Source organism: Lytechinus pictus, chromosome 9 (genome assembly GCF_037042905.1).
Source record: "Lytechinus pictus isolate F3 Inbred chromosome 9, Lp3.0, whole genome shotgun sequence".
NCBI classification, from domain to species: Eukaryota; Metazoa; Echinodermata; class Echinoidea; order Temnopleuroida; family Toxopneustidae; genus Lytechinus; species Lytechinus pictus.
In genome coordinates, this window is record NC_087253.1 from 21,535,777 (window position 1) to 21,556,895 (window position 21,119).

A 21,119-nucleotide genomic window follows, 5' to 3' on the forward strand; every position below is an offset into this window, starting at 1 on the left:
TGGTTTGCTTTGATGTTGCAAAAATATGTTTAATGGTGTTTTTATCATTTGAAACGTTGATGATTACTTATGATTACATTTTTGTCCCGCCTGCATAGCAGAGTGAGACTATATAGGCGTCAGTGAATTTAACATTGAAATCTTAATCAAGATTAAGTTTTTGAAATGTCATCATATCCTAGGAAGGATATAGACCTATTTCATTAAACTTGGGCATAAGTGTAATCAAGTATTAATGAACATCCTACCTGAGTTTCAGGCCTCATGACCAAGGTCAAAGGTCATTTAAGGTCAATGAACTTTGACCAAATTGGGGGTATCAACACAGAAATCTTGCAAGCTCGTAATAAGTTTTTTTATGGTCACTATAACTTGGAAAATATATGGGTCTGGTTCATGAAACTTGGACTAGGAGTATTTAAGTATCACTGATCGTCTTGCATGAGTTTCAGGTCACATAATTAACTCAACAAAATTACTCTTATTTCCAAGTTAAACTTTCAAAGTTAGGATAGCATCCTAGCAAATACCCCAACATGGTAAAAGTTCATTGACCCTAAATGACCTTTGACCATGTTGGGGGTATTTGTGGAAATGCCATCATAATTTTGAAAGTTTCTGGATCTAGTTCATGAAACATGGATGTAAGTCTTTCACTGCATCGTCTTGGATCACATGGTCAAGGTCAAAGGTCCCAAAGGGTCAGTGAACTTAGTGTTTTATATCATGAATGGTGTTTTTTGTGAATAATCCGATGTTTTCAATTCTTTCTCAATTATCACTGAATTGTACTTTACAATGCAATGTATTTTTTAATGTACAGTTGCGCTGAAGAGATTGGTAATGTGAGCCTTTTTCAATTAAGGAAATTTATTAAATTAAAAAGAAAAAAATTGATTACAGGTATAATGTAGAGTCTACTCATCTTTGTCTATGGAAGTGTGATTAACATAATACACACAATATACCTCAGGCCTTTGTTTAACCCACCACTTAATATTTCGTTAAGACTGTGTATTGTTTATCCGTTATTAATGTAAGCATTTATATTTGTTATGTTGTTCCATTATAATTATTTTGGCGATTGATGATTGTGCAATTTTGATGTAGTTATTATTGAATTGTGGAAATAAATTGATTGAATTGAATTAAATAAGAGGAAGTTCCATATTTGTATTGATCAACAAAAATATCGATTTGAAAAACCTGACTCTATTGTTTTATTTTCAAGCAAAGAAACGGCAACATGTAAACAGATGGGGTACTGGGGGAGATAGCTCTTTTATCACCAAAAAAAAAAAAAAAGTCATTTAAGAGAGAGACAGGAAAAAGAGGGGGACAGAAAGAGAGCGAGAGAGACATGGGGGGGGGGGGGGGGCAGATGGAGAAAGATTTGAGGAACGGGAAAAGATGATGCAAAGAAAGTGATTATCCCTTTTAGCGTGAAGCGCATAAGACCTATATATGAATCATCAAATTTCGGAAAAAAAGATGAATGATTAGATTCATCTTTGTTTTGAGTATAAAAATATATTATTTTTCTATTCATATTTGACATTTTTTATTAAGGGCTCAAAACTGTACAGGACGCGGAAGTGCGAAATATATGCCTCTATCTTTTTTATATTTATTTTTAATAGTACAGCATGAATATCGTTTCTGCATATTTTTAAACCTGCTAGCCCCAAAATATGAATTCGTAGTATTGCGCTGGCAACGTCGGCATTTCCGGCCCGGATCTATCAAGTTAGAGAAAAAAATATCTCGATTAGGTTCCTATACTTTTATTGAAACAAAATGACGAGAAACCAACACCTATCATAATACGCCGCAAGGGGCAGAATTTATTACTTCATTTGCTTTCTTCATCTCCCCATTTTCCCCCCCTTTTTGTCGGCGTGTGGGAGAGGGCGCCACAGGCCCGGACCTTTGGCTTATACGCCCCTCGTTATACGCCCTTATTGGCGGACGCCTAGCCCCAACAGTTCCATAACCAGGAAGAAATAAAATTTGATGAAAAGGGGGAAATTTTATATCTCTTATAGTCAAAATCTATCCAGAAAATTTTATTTTCATTTGAAAAAGACGAACATTTTTGTTCGCTCTTGTGAATTTTTGGAAATTCTGCCCCCTAGGCCTATATGCGCCATATTGTGCGACCTCAAAAGGTTAAACTCCTAACGCAACTCTTAATCACATCAAATGAGATTATTTTGTCCCAAAATACTGCGTACCGAGCCCAAAGTTTTGAGGGAGTCAAACATGGCGTAGTCCTATTTGGAGCAATTTAAAAAAGAAAAACTGCCAGTAACCAATATTTGACCTCTTAAATACAAAAATCTAATTTCGTGATAGCTTTTGAACATGATATTAAAAAATAATCATAACTCATTTCACCCTTTTTCCTTTAATTTTATTTCTTTTCCTCCATTAAAAAATTCTTGTGTATTTTTGAGGGGGTCCATGACCGCAAGCCCCCCCCCCCCCGATCTGTACTCTAATGATTTGTCCCGTATTCTTATTATATACATTAACTCTGCTTCCTGGGCGCGTCACACTCGACCAACATGACCAAAGGTATAACCGGCAACCTCATTTGGCGTCTACATGACAATTTCCAAATTCATGTAGATTAGGTGATAATTCGGCCGACTTCATATTAAATTTATTTTCATTTTATCTATTAATTCATTTATTCAAAGTTCATTTATCTATTTATTTTTTATCATATTTTTCGTGGGGGCAATATAACCCAATATTCCTATTTGTAAAGCTGAAGATGCCAGGAATAGTACCGTCGAGGGAGGGGAGGGGTCATAGTTTTTCTTTTTTTAGATTTTATCTAGCTATCTTTAAAGGGGTAGGGTTTGACCAGACGGACCATCACCCGCGTGCCGCGAAGTTGCGAGTCGATGTTTTTATTTTTTATATATATATTTTTTTTATTTATTTATTATTATTATTATCATTATTATTATTATTATTATTATTAATATTTTTTTTTTTTTTTTTTTTTTTTTGGGGGGGGGGGCTATTTTGAACCCCCTTAAGTGATGTTTTCCTGGCATCTACTAACGCGATGGAGACCATAAATGCAGTTCATGAAAATGTCTTTTTAAAATCAAGTAACAGTTTAATACACATATCCAGGGCCACGTGCGTAAATCCTTGCGGCACACCTATTGTTCAGGGGTGGGGGGGGGGGTGGAATCACCCCCTGAACAATAGTTGTGACGCGAGGATTTACACCAGTTGCGTGTCTATTCTTTATTCCGAACATATTATAAGAGTCTAATTGCAATATGGCTATATATTACCGTATCGGTCATAACTGTCCAGAACAGATGATAAGCCAGTTCGTAGTTCCATTCTGCACATGATAAGAAGAAGGTAATTGGTATGGTGGTTTAATATTTAATGAGATAACCACCAACTTATCGATGTCTTAAAATAATATTCAGTTATTCTTTTGAATTGTGTTTTGATTATATCCACAATAAACAAGCCAACTGATGGTAGACCAAATGATAGTAGACGAGTTGGCAATGGACGAATTGGCATTAGACGAATCGGAAATAAACCGTTCGAGGGGGGGGGGGGGCTGTTGATCTATCGTGCCCCCCTCCCCTTGAACAGTATGACGTCACGGATTTACACCAGTGGAATAGACTCCACCTATTGGCCTAACACAGGAGACACTTGTCCGCCTGGTCGTGCTTGTAGAATTTGTCTTGGTAGCTTTTGATTATTTTGAATTCTTTTTCCAAAGTCTCAGATTTTCATTGAAGTGAACGAATTCAGGTAAGAGCAATTTTAAACTAAATTTTTGTTTTAGCTATATCTCGCTATCTTCAGTCAAAACGGATAGACCCACTTCTAAATCGTCTAGTTGTTATATTGAAGAATTAAGGGAATGGGGCTAGAACGACGCGGGTTTTGCCTTTTCGCGGTAAAAAAGGTCTTTATGTTTTAGCTGGAAAAGGATACCCCCCACAGTATCTTCTTGGTGAAAAAAATCTCACGAAATCGCCGTAAATGGTCATGATGATAATTAGAATGATAACGGTGCAGATAATTCTACATAGTTTAAATCAGTTATTGCATGGTGGCTGCAACGTTTTTTGCATGATCTTTCTCATTGTTTTATTTCACTCTCTTCCTTCATCACGAACCATTAAAAATGTGAAATGTATGCATTTCATATTACATAACATATGGGGCAGATGCTCATTTATGACGTCACAAATCAAAAATTTTAAAGTCTGATATTAATATCTTTCTTTATCTGTAATGGATTTTCCTCAAACCTTCACCAATGTTTTTCTTAATTATTTTCTCTGCTATTTTTACTACAAACTTTTCTTCAGGGTGAACTGTCCCTTTCAAAGCTTCCAAGATAGAATTCCTTTAAAAAAATGCAAGCACGTGTGATAAAACTTTGTTGTGAAGTCATTAATGTTGGGTATGAGATTATTCAATGACGATTCGATCTACTTTGAACGGTCAGCCTATAATGATATTCATATTGTTCTTCGTATAGCATGTATAGTCGCCCTGTATGTACATATGAGTGAAATAAAGTAAATACACTTAAAAAATACACAGTAAATAAATGAGCAATTTATAAAAAAAAATAATAATTCAAAAATAAATTTTATTTCAAGTCATTATAAACATAATGATATCGAAAGCCAAGCTAAAACGTATTAGCAAATTTAGCCTCATTTAACATGTTTAAGAAGAATTTTACAATCATTAAAAAAAAACAGTCTTAAAATATGCTTTAAATTGAAATTCGGGGTCAATATTAAAATAGCTATGAGTTCAAGTTATTAAAATCATTTACAACTAAAACAATACTTTAAACAATTGCATTTACTCCCAATACTTTTTTAATGGCGCTTGCTCAATTAAACGGAACAGACAATATAAAAAATTAGCATTGCTTATTTTAGACAATAATGCAAATATCAGCGCTCTGCGAAGCACAAAGCATAACGATCGATCGTACGCTTGATTTTTACGATTGATTGTACACTGTAGTCAATGCAATCAATCGTGAAAATTTGTTCTACGATCATTGCTAAGCTTTGTGTTACAAGCTCCAGGACATATAGGTCGGTATGCGTGAACTGAACGAGAATATATGCTACGTGAATCAATATAGCAATAGTGTCTGGGCCAAGATCAAAGTTATCTGCACATGCAGACGAAAATAGGATTTCTGCATTGATTTGATTTCCAAAGTTCAACAAGTGGGAGTGTTTAATCTACTATAAAGACTTTTATTATACTTTTATAGTGTATAATCTTCATAAAAAAATGATTATTTCAATCTGTAATAGAAGCAGAAAAAAATGATTAATTGATCTTCTTTTGTCAGGTATAATATAACAGGTAAAAACATAATAGTATCAAAATACCATGACAGGATAGCACAAAACGGCCAAATATATATACATATAAAAATAATTACGACATATCAATACACAATTAGATGTATATATGAAGAGTTTAGTTGCAAAAGGGGTTAGGTCCACTTTGGACCATTCCGAGGAAAACACGTTTTTTTATTCTCACTGCAATTTTCTTATATGAGAAACTAAATTGCCATGATGTACTACGCTATCATGTGAACATAAAATTGGGTATAAAAGAAATCTAACAGTCTTCAATTTTTCTATATTTTCTTTTAAAAATTATCAATGTGGACCTAACCCCTTTTGCAAGTAAACTGAAGTGGATCCAATCTATTTTGATTAAAAAGTGATTTTTCTTTGCCACTTTTATTCACGTTTTCATGTGAATTTCAAATTTTCTTTGTTTTCATCAGAGCAACCAAAAATTTAGAGGTTTTGAGACAGAAAACAATAAAATTTATGAACAATGGACCTAACCCCTTTTGACAAATGAGCTCTTCAGAAGAGTTTGTTTGCAAAAGGGGTTAGGTCCACTCCAAGAAAATCTTTTTTTTTTTTTCTCCCATATTGCAATATTCTTATGCGAAACTAAATTTTCATGATACCCTACCATGAGAACATAAAATTGGGTATGAAAGAAATCTACCTGTCTTCATATTTTTTGAAATATTCTTTTCCAAAAAAAATTATGTGTGGACCTAACCCCTTTTGCAACTAAGCTGAAATTGACCTAACCCCTTTTGAAAAAAAAAAGTGATTTTGAATTTCAACTTTTCTTTGGTATCATCATGTAGAGCTACTAAAAATCTATACATTGAGACAAAAAAAAAATCAAATTTGATGGAAAATTGACCTAACCCCTTTTGCAAGTGAGCTCTTCATATGAAACTATATATATATACGGGATCTATGTACGAAATATGATGAAAGGGATATGAGAGCCTATTCTGAAGTCATGTCTAATTTAGAATATGATCTAAATTATCAAAAGCCGAAATTGTCAAAATTTTCCTTACATTGTATGTTTCTTATCATGTTTACTGTGTTCTTTTCTAACTCGTGAATGGTACAGAAAGCTATTGTATTTATCCTTACAAAACAGTTAAGAATGATTTGAGAGAAAAATGAGCTGATACATGATATTTTTAAAGAGATTTATGCTTCTATTGACTATCCATAATTAAACTTTAAACCAGAGTTTAGATTAAACCCGATTTCAGAATACGGGCCTATGTGTTTACCCCTCTTGCAAGGCCGCTATACTAAATATGGCAAACTTATTTCATAATTAAAGGACAAGTCCATCCCAACAAAAAGTTGGTTGAATAGTAAGAAAAAAATCAAACAAGCATAACAGCGAAAATTTCATCAAAATCGAATGTAAAATAAGAAAGTTGTGAAATTTTAAAGTTTCGATTAATTTCACATCCTGGGCCCCGTCTTACAAAGAGTTATGATTGATCCGATCAATCGCAACTATGGAAAGCCAGCAATGTCAACATCTAAAATACATGTTTGTTCAAAATATTTTCTAGAAATGATTTATATTCACACATTCACTGTTTTCTTGACAATTCAGTATGCTTCTTTTTCTTTTTAAAGGACGTTGAACAAATTTCCTAAAGAGAAAATTATAAAATTGATAGATTTCCATATACTTGAGATTAATTGGATCAATCGTAACTCTTTGTAAGACGGGGCCCAGGTTGGTATGCAAAATGGAGAGACTGATGATGTCATCCTCTCATTATTTCTTTTGTTTTTCATTACACATGTTACATAGCCGATGAAATATTCTAATTTTCTCCTCATTGTCATGTGAAAAAAAGTTTTATTCCTCCCTCAACATATGTAATTATGATTGTTTTAACATTTTGTGGTTCAAAGAAGAGGACCCTTATTGTCAAATCTGTAAAAATTGAAATATTATGTTATTCAAACAATACAAAACAAAACAAAAAGTGAGTGAGGGATATCATCGACTCTTTCGCTTGCATGTGCATATAATTGTTTTGTGAAAAATGATCGAAAATCAAAAATATTATAACTTTTGGATTTTACATCCGATTTGATGATATTTTCAGTGTTGTGGCTGTTTGATTTTTCTCTTTTTATTTAAATAAATATTTTTCTGGGGGTGGACTTGACCTTTAAGGATGATGATGGTGATGATATTTATAATGATAATAGTGGTCCAAAGGTTACAGCCACACTAACGAAAGCGACCCAAACCGATCCATGATATGTCATTGGAAAGAGAGTGCCGAAGTGTGACGTCATCAATTTTCCAATTTTGTGTTTCAGCATTTTTGATACCATATTTTGATAGAGCATGGTGAAATAACCACACTACCCAACTTTGGTGCGAATCAGTCCATGGGGGCCTGAGATATGACATCATGAATACATAATTAGCCCTATTGGAGTCAATGTATCATTGGCCTGGTTCCTAACTTATAGACCCAAGTCAATAACTTTAATGGGGCTAACTATGTATTCATGATGTCATATCTCAGGGCCCCCATGGACCGATTCACACCAAATTTTGGAAGTGGAGGTATTTCATCATGTTCTACCAAAATATGGTATAAAAAATCTGAAATGCAAAAAAAAGTTTTTTGTGACGTCATCATTTTGGAACTCTATATCTTGATATAATTGATCGAATGATCGGTCTCGAGTTTTGCCAGCGTGGCTGATGCATAACAATCAGCAAGGAGTTTTCGCTTCGTGACGCACGACGGAGTCAAAATCCCAGTAAATGTATTGAAAGTACCCGTCAAAGACAATGAGCAGCTGATGGCACGTCTTTGTCCAAGATTGGTGAACCGGAACAGCAGTTTCGCCCAAAGTTTTGGAGAGCTGACGGAAATTCGCAAATAGGTAGTTTGTCCAGGTTCCAGGACAAAACTGCTGTTTGATTTACCAATTTTCGACAAAGACTTCTCCTCGGTTGTTCATATTGTCATGAATTAAGGGAAAATATTTCTTGAATCCGTAGTGCGTCGTGGAGCGTAAGCTACCTATTAATTTGATGCTTCCTTCTTTCACTACAACTGAAAAAGAATGGCACAGAAAATTACGCTGATCACGGGATGTTCATCGGGCATTGGTCTCAATCTGGCAGTCAAACTAGGAAAGGATGCAGCGAAAAAGTATTTGGTTTATTCGACCATGCGAAACCTTGACAAGAAAGGACCGCTCCAGGAAGCTGCGGATAGCGCCCTCAACGACACTATGTTTATTCGTCCTCTCGACGTCGTCAGTGATGACTCTGTGAAAAATGCTGTCAAAGAAATCATCGACGAACATGGTCGAATCGACATAGTTGGTAGGTCAGTTCAATATACTACCGCGTAAATGCCTACAGGAACAACGATGTTTTTGATCCTCTTTCCTAATTAGATTAAGCACCCATTAATGAGACCGCGCGGCAAGCGATACCAACTTTTTGCACTTTATTGAAATACTGACATAGATTGCAGTCCACCTATAGAATATCACCTAAAACCCCATCCCCTAAAAATGATAAGTAATTAAATGAATGAATAAATAGATAACAAATAGATGAATAAATAAACAAATAAATAAGTAAATAAATAAGTGAATAAATAAATTATTTATGTTACCTGCCACCCCCAAACCAACAAGTCTCCCTGAAATTTTAGATTTTTATTATGCTTAGAAAAAAAAAAACAATCCTTAGATTTCAAATGGTGAATAACTTGTCTAAATTGATCAACAATAACCAACACAATTACTTGATTGAAGAATTTCACCGAGAGTTCTAAAGAATAAAGAGAAGCAAGTTTGCAGTTCAGGGTTGACTCAAGGCAGCATGAAATGCATACTGTACAATCTCAGCAAACCATCCAAGCAGTCCGAAAAACAGTGACAGATAAACCCTTTGTCTTTTTTACTTTACAGCCTCAAATTCTAACAGAACATCACGAAGAAAAATTCATCTTTCGGATTATCCAATTTCTGGGCACTGGGAACTATTTTCTTTTTTACTGAGGGTGGTGATATAAATTTGACAAGCGAAAAAAAGGTTTTCTTTACAGAATGTACGTCATGATACATTTATCCATTCGTCATGCCGTGATGAATTCCAGGGGGCGCTGACTGTAGAGAATAATACACGCAGCACCCCCAGAAAAATCTTCTCAGGGCCGTGGCCAATTTGCTAGTTTTTACTTTTTGAAGACCCAATTTCTATTTTATCTACAGAGAACCGTCACTTACTGTTGGTTTTGGGGTGGCAAGTCTAAGAGGTTTAAACCCTTTCCTGCCTTTAATCTTCTTATTCCATTTTATGTAACAGTTAACAATGCTGGAATCGCCACATTCAACCCGATAGAGTATTCTTCAATTGGTGACATTCGAGATGTAGTGGAGACAAACTTCTTTGGACCTATTCGGATTATCCAAGCAGTGCTACCTCATATGAAAGACCAGCGATCAGGTCATATCGTCAATGTTAGCTCCATTACCGGCCTCTTGGGTATACGATCTATTAATATAGATTTCCCTTCTTTATTGTTTGATTTGGTGGTTTATATTCACTTGGTAACCGCCCCCCCAAAAAAAAAACAACAACACAGTTTGTCTAATTCGCACGCAGATAATACACTCTTAAAACTAAATACAGTGCTAATTTAGCACTTAAGGAGTTTGTATAGTGACTGCACTTCGGAGTGCTGTTTTTGTAACTCAAATTTGAACGAGTAAATCAACACTTCGAAGTGCAGTCACTGTGCAAGCACTCTAAGTGTTAAATTAACACTTCATTTCTTAGAGTGTATAGTCCAATGTCAGGTGGGCTATCAGCACCCTTGTGTGACTGAACCTGCATCTGAAAGTTACTATTATGGTAACTATGCCATCCAATGGTAACTACCATGGTAACAATGTCCACCAGCCAATCGGAATCAAGGATTCCAGACAAGCTACCATAACGGTAATTTTTATGCAACGGGGCCCTTGTCTGTAATTCAAAATAATGTGTACCTCAGTTTGATCTCTACTTAAAAAAAAATCTTCCTACATTTTCTTTGTTATAACATGTATAACATGGACCTACAACATACGCATGTAATATATATATTTATACCCAGTTATTTTTACACTTTCAATGGGGATATACCAACACTTCAGGGGCCGCGGAACGGTTTTCAAAGTGGGGGGGGGGGGGGGCTGAGCCGAAAATGGGGGGGGGGGGGGCTGACCATGCTAAAAATCACAATCATATGGTCATTTGTACGTTTTTGTACACGATTTTGGAAAAAAGTGGGGGGCTGAAGCCCCCCCCCCCCAGTCCCCCCGGTTCCGCGGCCCCTGCACTTGACTTTACAACCATCATGACCATTGCTTTTAGTGGACACCATCCCCACCCCCCTCATTTCCACATGATCTATTCTATACTGCTTGTATTTAAAATGATAATCCGTTCATCATTCTGTATCTGATTGATATAATGTAAAAATGAAAATAAAGAATTGAACTGAACTGAATTAAGTCATGTAGCTAAATAGGTTAAGGAATAAGACAATAATAATGATAATAATGATAACAATAACAATAATAATAATAATCGCTAGAGGGTATTCATTTGTCTCGCAATCTACTATGGTCAACAAGGAAATTCGTGATCACTCTCGCAAAAAGTGTTCACTAGCTTTTTAGGAAATTCGTGATCACTCTCGCAAAAAGTGTTCCCTAGTTTACAAGTTCACGAGCTTTCGAGTGCTGCTGCAACTCTTAGGAAGTGGCGAAAAATTTTAATAATAATAATAATAATACTTATTATTATTATTATCATCATCATCATTTAATATTCTAATACTAATCATGCCCATTCCATACAAACTGAAAGCCGCTGTTGATTAATCAATATTGGTCACGACAGAGATAAATGCACAGGGGTTGGGAAGTAATACCACGAAAGCAATATTACGTGTTTTATATGTATTTTATGACATTTACTGAAAAAAAGGAAAATTGTTGTTATATTTCCTTTCCGTAGGATTGCCATTCTACGAGACGTACTCTGCTTCTAAGCACGCCATGGAAGGACTCACAGAAGCATTAGCCATCAGAATGAAATCCTTCAATGTAAAGTATGAATAACTCAGGGGCGGCAAAAAAGGAATTTTGGCAGGGGGCGGGGGGGGGGGGGGGGGGGGCAAGACGATCGCTTTTATTTCTTAGGTGAATTACGTGGACCAGTATTATACTTTCACGGCCTTTACATTCAATTTTCATGCTACTAAATTTCTGCCCCTTTCCCTTTTCTTCCTATATTTCTTCTTTGGTTCACTCTTTTTTTTTACTATTTGAAAAATCATAGGGTGGACGTAACCCCCTGCCCCCTGGGCGTGGGCTTTAAATGAGTAAACTGCTGCTCACGGTGATTATATGCATGGTCAGCCCCCTTTATGTTACTAAATTGTATTTATGACAGACTTAAACTATCAACTTTTTTTCTCCTTTTTTGCTTGCTTTTCAAAGACTATCTAGCATAATACCGGGCCTTGTTGACACAGAAATGAATAGTAATATCGTCGTTGGGAACCGACTACCATCTAAAGTAGAAGTTGACCCACTCACAAGAGAACAACTTAAGATTCTGAGGACCCATGTAACGTAAGAGGCATTTCCGGATTTTTTTCCTTTTATTTAAAGTCGAATAATCATTGTATATTGTTGACGATGATGACAGTGATGTGAATATGAAAATAGTGATACTGTGATAGGGATGTATGTGTTGATGAGTTAAGAATACTCGCATGATGTATATTTGGAAGTATTCTAACGCGCCCGAGGTATAGACGAGGGCGTTAATTTAACGACTCGATTTAACCCGAATAAAATTGGGTATTTGTTGCATGAGGCAGTAATACGTGGATCAATGTGGTTTGATAATTGGCTGAAAGACCTCAACTTAACGACCGGTCATTATATCACTTATTATATAATTTGAGTCGTCAGCGGAGAGAATAATTAAAAACTTCCTAAAAATACTTGATAATTTTCTTGGAATTCGTTTAAAAGCAAAACGAATAACATGGGACTAATGAGCGATCCTTGTGGTACAACACTAGTGATATTTTCTATGTGAGATTGCCCAAAACAAAATAAGAAACACAAACGTTCACCCCTTTTGCCCAATAGAGAGTGGCTTCCACTGCGACTGGCTAAAATACTCCCCCAAAGAGTTGAGAATCCGCACGAGTGTGTTTGTCAAGAATAGACAAAAAGACAAGGCAGAACAGATACTTCTATCATTTCCATCACCAACATCGCATCTTATCTCCTTCTGTTTCTTAAAGCGATTACTTTGAGAACACGGTCCAGACGTCTGACGAAGTCTGCGAGGTAATTCAGAACGTGATCGAGACGGGGCAACAGGACGCAGCAATCAGGTTCAAAACCAGCGACGTCGTAGCAAACAGGACATCCATGAAAATGTCTGACTTTGGAGGAAGCACTTGGCTAGAGTTCGCTCGGAAGATGGTGGAGGATCCGATCATGGCCTACTTAAGTGATGACGAGTCACAAATTTAATGTTCCTGCTGATAGCAAAGTTGTAGATGAAAGTATTGCAAAATGGTGTAGTTGATTAGCCCAATGGAGTGTCAAATTTCATTTAGCTTCACTTCTGATAATCCGACGGTCCATGCAGTTTATCGATAAAGTCGATTGCTGCGGAACCGCGGGGGCTGAAGGGTTTTCAGCTGCCCCCATTTTTTCAGTAATGTGTACAAAAACGTAATTATAACCATATTAAAGGAGAATGAAACCTTTGGAACAAGATAGCTTGTGTGAAAAGATAAAAATCGGACAAATAATGAAGAAAAAAGTTATGAGCATTTGAATATTGCGATCACTAATGCTATAGAGATCCTCATATTGGCAAAGCGACAAAGATGCGTGATGCCACTTGTGAACAACTCTCCCCATTACTTTAGTATATATTTCACTTAAACTGCCTCTTTTATCAAATCTATCAGTAGATCATGTGTTCTTTCTATATAGGAGGGCATGTAATACAGATTTTTAAAGAATACATCATGGATAAAGAGTTTGCATCACCATAAGAAAAAGCAAAAAGAAACATTCTGTGGGTATTTTATAGTCCATCAAAGGGAAAGTTGTTCACATGTGCCATCACACATCCTTGTCGCATTGCCAATGGGAGGATCTCCATAGCGGATTACAATATTCAAATGCTCATAACTTTCTCATTATTTGTCCGTTTTTCTCAAACTTTCTTTGTTCTTATTCTTTGATTTTTCTATTTCGACACAAGCCTAATTGTTCAAAAGTTTTCATTCCCCTTTAAGTTTTTGCTTTCTCTATAGTCAGCTCACCCCCCCCCCCCCGTCCAAAAACATCCCCGAAGCCCCTGGGTTGTTTCCAATATGATCTATTTTAAAGGAGAATGAAACTCTTGAGGCAAGTTAGCTTTTGTGAAAGCAGAAAAATCAAATAATAAGATCGACAAAAGTTTGAGTAAAATAGGACTATATAGCAATAGAAGAGTTATGAGCATTTGAATGTCGAGATCACTACTGCTATGGAGATCCTCCTATTGGCAATGCGACCAAGATCTATGATGTCACAGATGAACAACTCTCCCCTTTTGGACACTGAAAATATACCCCAAAACATCTCTTTTTGCTCATTCTAATCATATGACAAACGATTCGTCAATGATATAATGTTGTGAAACCTCTGTACTTGTCCTCTCATAAAGAGAACACCTCACCTCGTGATAGACTCTATAAAAGTGAGAATATAAGTGAAATAAGTACTAAAGTAATAAGGGAGTTGTACGTGTGTGACATCACAGATCTTGGTCGCATTGCCAATGGGAGGATCTACATGGCATTAGTGATCTCAATATTCAAATGCTTATAACTTTCTTATTATTCATTCAATCTTCCTCAAACTTTCAACAATATGTTTCTTTGATTTTTCTCTTTGATATGGATTCAGCTGGTTTCAAGGGTTTCATTCTCCTTTAAAGAATGAGGATGTAATTTGCGAGGCGGTTCATCGACTGACGGAATTTTACTGTATATAACGGATTAAACAAAAGAATATTGTATTATCTTCTTCTCATATATCTGATTTCAATTTAAAGAGTGCATGTGCTCTTTAAATGGAACCATCATTTCGATAGTTATTCTTAATGTCTCTGTGAAATGAGAACGAGCACAATTTATCAATGAATGCCTGTCATACTCGGTCCGTATCTCTCCAGTTCAAAAGCTGTTTGTATAGACTACATCAGCATTGAAGAGGTATTTGCTTTTCATGAAACGTTCAGTAAGGTGTTTGCAATTGCTTGAAAGCGCCAGCTTTCTGAAACAGGTAAATTATATAAAATCTAAAAATCATTAAGACAAAGAAAATATTAAAATAAAGAAAGCAGAGTCAAGTTTTGATGTATAATAATTATATTTCCATTCAATATCGGTTTACATAAGATTTCTGAGATCGAGATACTGCCTTTGTTTTATTTTTTAGAAGGGGAAGGGGTGGGGGTAGAAGAATGGTTGAGACAAATTATGCCTTTCTATTTAAAAACGTGACAATGACTATGAGAAATGAAATGCAACGAGCAATCTAATTGGTCCATACGCAGTAGTGCACGTCCTCTTTGTATGATCTGACAAATGTGGTCATGCCTTTTATACCGCACGCAACTAGGCATTTACGTGCGACCCCAAGTAATACGTAAGTCTATGTGAAACACCCCCGGGACTGTTTGCTATCAACACTACTACTACTACTACTACAAATCGGACGCATCCGAGAATGAATCAACAATGGTACACAAGGCTTCGCGATCCGTTGTGATGAGAGTTGGTAAAATCATGTAACAAATTATTTGTATCTCTTCATATGCATTCAAAAAATTTTAAAGGTCCCCGTTCTCTGGTTTTATGAGAGAGGCGCAACAAATTAAAATACATCAGAAATAATTTCCTCCTCACTACACGGAAACAGCATGTACAACATGCCAAGTACCAAGTAAGCTGCAAATTATTAAAGAAAAGAATGTACTTCAAATTATTTGAATGTTTGTAAGGAAAGAATAAACGAATGGAATTTATTGTAAGTAGATCTATAATATGTTCTCGCTTCTCTGTGTCCAGGTATGTCGTCCAATTCGTTCAATTGCCAACTCGTCTGCTATCATTTGGTCTACCATCAGTTCGTCCACTATCTACTTGGTCAAATTGCCAATTCGTCCACTCACTATTTCGTCTAATTACCAGTTGGTCCATTAGCCATTTATTCATTTCAATAACTGGGATTATACTAAGCAAGGAATGTAGAGGGTGTCGCCCTCTACGTTCATTGATACAAAGTTACACCACACAGACCTCCCTGCTGGATACTTTTTTTTTTTTCGTCGGTTTTCTTTTTTTCGATCCTTGAAATTTAAAGGGATGCCCGCCCCTAAAAAATCAAGGCAAGAAACCTGCAAATTATTATATAATTCACCATAGTTAGACAGGGTCGCGTGGTCTATTGGTTCATTGGACTCATAATCGCAAGTTTGTGAGTTCTCCACTTTGAAAAAAGGCCGGAGAGTAATATCTGTCGTCTATTAGGACAGCCACTATGACTGATTAAACTAGATGTAAAATGTTTCCTAGGTATACCATATTGGTGTTTACCATCAAAAGCTGTCCTGTCGAGTTCCCATAAACAGAAACAGAAGACTACATAATTATGTGAGTAAAAAAAAGATACCATACAAATCCCCAATTTAAGGGGAAAAATATGCCACGAACACAAAATCATTATATAGTCGATTTGACAGTCCCATAGGCTCAATACACCAACCTAGAAAAGTTCTTTCCGATGAAGTTTTTTTCTTGATTCGTGTTCCTATGGGGTCCTAGAACAAATTCAGCTTGGTTGCCCAAAGTTGCCGTTTGGGCAATTTTGCTAATTTGCATAAATCCAAAATGGCCGCCAGATGCCATCTTAAAAACTTAACTTTTGAACCCCTTGCCCCAAAATGATGAGTAATGACTCTTTTGAGGGGTGTAGGAGTGTGTAGAATCCATTTCTATAATCATTTTTGCAATATAAGGTCATCTTCAGGTCAAATCAAAGATGGCCGCCAGATGCCATCTTGAAAAATTGACTTTTGATCCCCTTGCCCCAGAATGACGAGTAATACCTCTGTTTAGGGGTTTTGGGGTGTGTAGAATCTCTTTCTGCTATCTATTTTGCAATATAAGGTCATCTTCAGGTCTGTCTTTGTCGAAAGCACTGTTTTATTCATCACCCAGTAACTTGACGCAAGTGAGATCTGACAGTCTTCTAAAGATTGTCCGATGTTCAGTCATGCGTGCACGGGATCAAATGAAAATGGTACCTGAATGTACTTGGAGGATACCTCTATCAAGACATATAATGAAACTAATGATGAAATATTCATATTTTAAACAATTCAACTTTACAAAAGTGGGACATTTTTTCTGACTCACTCTGTATAGCTTATCGGATCTTAATATAATTTGTTTCGGTAAAAGTTACTCAGAAGGAACACTGCGTGATCAAGCGCGTATGAATTCCTTCAGTGTGAATTACATTAAAACATAAATAAATAGAACATCATTTCCATTAGTGCAAAATGTGCGTTCATGTTATATTCTATATCAAATCGAAATTAAAATTTTGTTCAGTAATCGACAATGAATAATGTAATTCTTCTCACTGATAACGAACTGTCAAATTATGATCCATTTCAGTAAACACCTGAATTATTCAGATTATAAAATAGGTCAGTAAAAAACTGAGCAACTGTAATCTAAATGAGGAATCTTGTAATTTCTCAGTATTTTACTGAACCAAAAAGGTAATTTCTCTTAGTAATTTGGTGAGCCGTCGGGCGAATCGCCTGCTTTGAACACCAAAAAGATCCAATTCATTAATAAATCATTCCCATATGCTACTGATACCCAAATTCACTTACAGATGACGACGGCACGCCATTAGAACCAAAAACTCACTCTAAATTTTAGGGGTTATCGTAGATCAAGCTTTATCTTGGAATGAGCATCTGCATCATAAAATGTATATTTCGAAAAAGAATGATTTCCAATTTAAAATTTATTTTACCTCATAAAACTATTCTCATTCTATAATTCTTCAGTTAGTACTCCCATATAATACTGTGGCTTTGTTTGGGCTAATTGTGGCTCTATAAAGCTGAATTCTATTTTTTAATTACAAACAAGATTCGCATTTGTACAGGATTGCATTGCCCACTCCGATCCTTAAAAAAAACCCTGAAAATTGCAGACTTGTACCCTCTTCAAGTAGCTATTATTATGTTTGAATGATCTACCCCTTTGTCTTTTGATGACATGTTTAGTTCAATAGTTCTGTCCAAACCTACCCAACTCGTACACAGGGCCGTAGCCAGAAGCATTTTGTTGGGGGGGGGGGTGTACCAGCTAAATTTGCCAACTAAATTTGGCGTGACAGCGCCAACGTGAGCACAGGGGGAGTCTGATGGGGGATGTGCCCCCCCCTACAATAATCACATGCTAAAAGATTTTGAATTTTTAGAATTGAATTAGTGGCATTTGGTGAATACTTTAAGGTAAATTATACAAAGATATACAAAGATATTTGCACTTTAAAAATAAACAGTTTGGATCAAAATAGAAAGGCTAGTGTGCCGTAGTTGCTAACTTGCAGTATAATAATATACCCTATGCATTAATAATATCAAAAAGATTTGTTAATTTTTAATTGACCTTCTGTGCAAGATGTCTCAACTAAAATTTCAAGAGTGCTACTGCTAACAGTGGCGTACCGTGGGTCACGGCATTGGGGGGGGGGGCACCAGCAAAAATTTAGAGTCATTAAGTGGGCGCACGAAGCGCGCTCAATTGCCAGGTATACTGACCTGATAGGGACATTTTAAGGACTGTGCCATTAAAAGGATATGTATCTTAGTGATCAAATAATGCGAGCGCGAAGCGCGAGCTGAAAATGTTTGATATTCAGTCCTAAAAAGGGACATAATAAGCAAGGTTTTGTAATCATGATACGTACCTGTCTTACAAAACAAACAATGCGAGCGCGAAGCGCGAGCTGAAATTTTTTGTATAACTTAACCCTAAAAAGGGACATTTTCAGGACTATCTTTTGGAATTTATGAAGTGCGTACGTATCTCATCATAGTCATCTAATGCGAGCGCCAAGCGTTTGCTGATTTTGTTAGAATTACACTGGCACATGAAGCACTTTTTGTGGTCATTGTAATCATGAACATGATACGTATTTTACTAATGAAATATTGCGGGCGAGAAGCGCGAGCTGACAATTTTTGAAATTCAGACCTGAAGAGGGGCATTCTATGGCTTGTTTGTAGGAATTTACTATTTCACTAATTAAGTGATGCGAGCGCGAAGCGCGAGCTGAAAATTTGTTATAATTAGATCAGAAAAAGGGACATTTTAAGGACTGTCTTTAGGAATTCGTGCACTGCAAAAACGCCGGTGTTGATTTAACACCAGCCCGGTATCTATATCGGTCCACATCAATGCGAACGTAAGCACAGACTAGAAATGTTTTATTAAGGCCTTAAAAGGGGGCAATCACTTTAAGTATATAGTCATGAAAAAAGCATATGTCACTACATAAAACAATGATAACTTGAAGTGCAAGGAGATAGTTTGGTGCATAATCTTTATGGGCTTAAAATACAACAGGACTATATATCTCATTAGTCAGACAATGCGAGCACCAGGAATGATGCAACCCCAACCTGCCCCCATCCCCACCCTAAGCACCTTCTGGCACCATAAATTTAAAAAAAAAGTTTAGTAAAAATAACTTAGAACATTTTTGTGTTTTTTGCCAACTGCAAACTTGTAGACAAGTCTACAAGTTGTAGACTTGTCTTCATAAATTTGCCAACTGCAGAGTTACCAGTTTTTTTAAGTCATGTGTTCTGTTCTTTTCAGATCTGAAACGGGGCAGTACTTGTACATCACTTTGCTGACTGGTAGAGCGTATAGTGTTCTGCCACTTTGATAGGCCCACTTTATAATTTGCCAACTATACTTTGGCTTTGATTATTCAACTTAAACCTTGGAAATTCATCCCACCCAATATTTATGTAGCTAGTCTTGCCTCTAATTTTACACAACTAATGTGTTTGTTAAATCGTCAATAATTGTGGTATAATTTGCAAACTAACAAGCTTGTTCATATTTGGGGAGGACCGGGGCTTACTTTGTGTGTTATTATAGCTCCATCTGTTTTGTACTTAGTATTTTGCTGACTAGTAGGGCTCTAAGTCTGCATGGCTACATGGACTTTGATTTGCCAATTGGTTTTCTTTACTCTAAAAGTCGTAACCTTCTTCGAAGTTAGTACCCCTATTTTTCTTTCCTTTTCTTTCTTTCTTTCTTTCTTTCTTTCTTTCTTTCTTTCTTTCTTTCTTTCTTTCTTTCTTTCTTTCTTTCTTTCTTTCTTTCTTTCTTTCTTTCTTTCTTTCTTTCTTTCTTTCTTTCTTTCTTTCTTTCTTTCTTTCTTTCTTTCTCTCTTCCCCCCCTCTCTCTCTCTTTCTTTCTTTCTTTTTCTCCCCTATCCTCCATTTTGCCAACTGGTACATGATTTTGCCGACTGCCACGAATGTTGGGGGGGGGGGGGTGTCACACCCCCCCATACCCCCCCCCCTCTAGCTACGGCCCTGCTCGTACATATGGAAACTTTTATCTCACAAACCCCAGACGACTGTTAATTAACTCTAAATCAATTCGACATCATGATCCAGACATTTGGAATAATCTTGCAGACAATATATTGATCCAAATAATACTCCTTAAAAGCAACTCCTGAAATAAATATAATTCAGTCTTATTCATCCCATACTACAAATTAATCAATGTTTATCATTATTATTATTATTACTATTATTTTAAAAAAGAGAAGTTTATGCTTACATCGATATTTTATACATGACTGCATTCATTACACTCTTAAACATGTTGGGCATGCAACGTACTGTCCACACAACTTACAATCAGTTAAAACCTTATCCAATTCTGTGTATAGTTTTCAACCAACAATATGCTTTGGGTGAAAACCTCACAGTATTGGTTGAAAACTGCCCAGAGTTGCATAATTTTTTTAACCAATTGTTGTGTGGACAGTATGTTGAACAACATTTTAACAGTATATGCATCATGATTATCATTATATTGTTTATTATAAACAATATAATGATAATACCACTCTAAAAATATCGCATATGTGAACAAATTAATTTTATATTGTTCAAGTATAAAATGCTCTCGCCCCTCTGTTTGTGTCTTCGGTTTAAAGGGGTACTCCAGGCTGAAAATAATATGATTTAAACAGATAAAAAAAAAATCAGACAAACAAAATACTAAAAATTTGATAAAAATCGGACAAGGAATGACAAAGCAAAAAAAATGGATTTGCAGCTGATTTTTTCACATAATGATCATTAAAAAATGTATGACAAAATTGAATAATCATTTTATGTAATAACATAAGAAAGAAGAAAGTGGGGATATGATATAGAAAAATTCATGACGATGTGCATAAAAACCGTTTATACAAAATATTGATAAATTTTAGAATTGTTTGTTATTAGATTTTGATGAAATTTTGCCGGCTTGGTGA

At 35.9% G+C, this 21,119-nt stretch overlaps 1 protein-coding gene across 1 annotated transcript; it reads left to right on the top strand.

The window, feature by feature from the left end:
* Nucleotides 1-3,685: 3,685 nt before the first annotated feature.
* Nucleotides 3,686-13,517, top strand: LOC129268591 (retinol dehydrogenase 8-like). The gene is made up of 6 exons (XM_064104345.1): nt 3,686-3,801; nt 8,486-8,751; nt 9,745-9,924; nt 11,446-11,539; nt 11,931-12,065; nt 12,752-13,517. Exons 2-6 carry the CDS (start codon nt 8,487-8,489, stop codon nt 12,984-12,986), a joined length of 909 nt encoding a protein of 302 aa, XP_063960415.1. The 5' UTR covers nt 3,686-3,801; nt 8,486; the 3' UTR covers nt 12,987-13,517.
* Nucleotides 13,518-21,119: the final 7,602 nt, after the last annotated feature.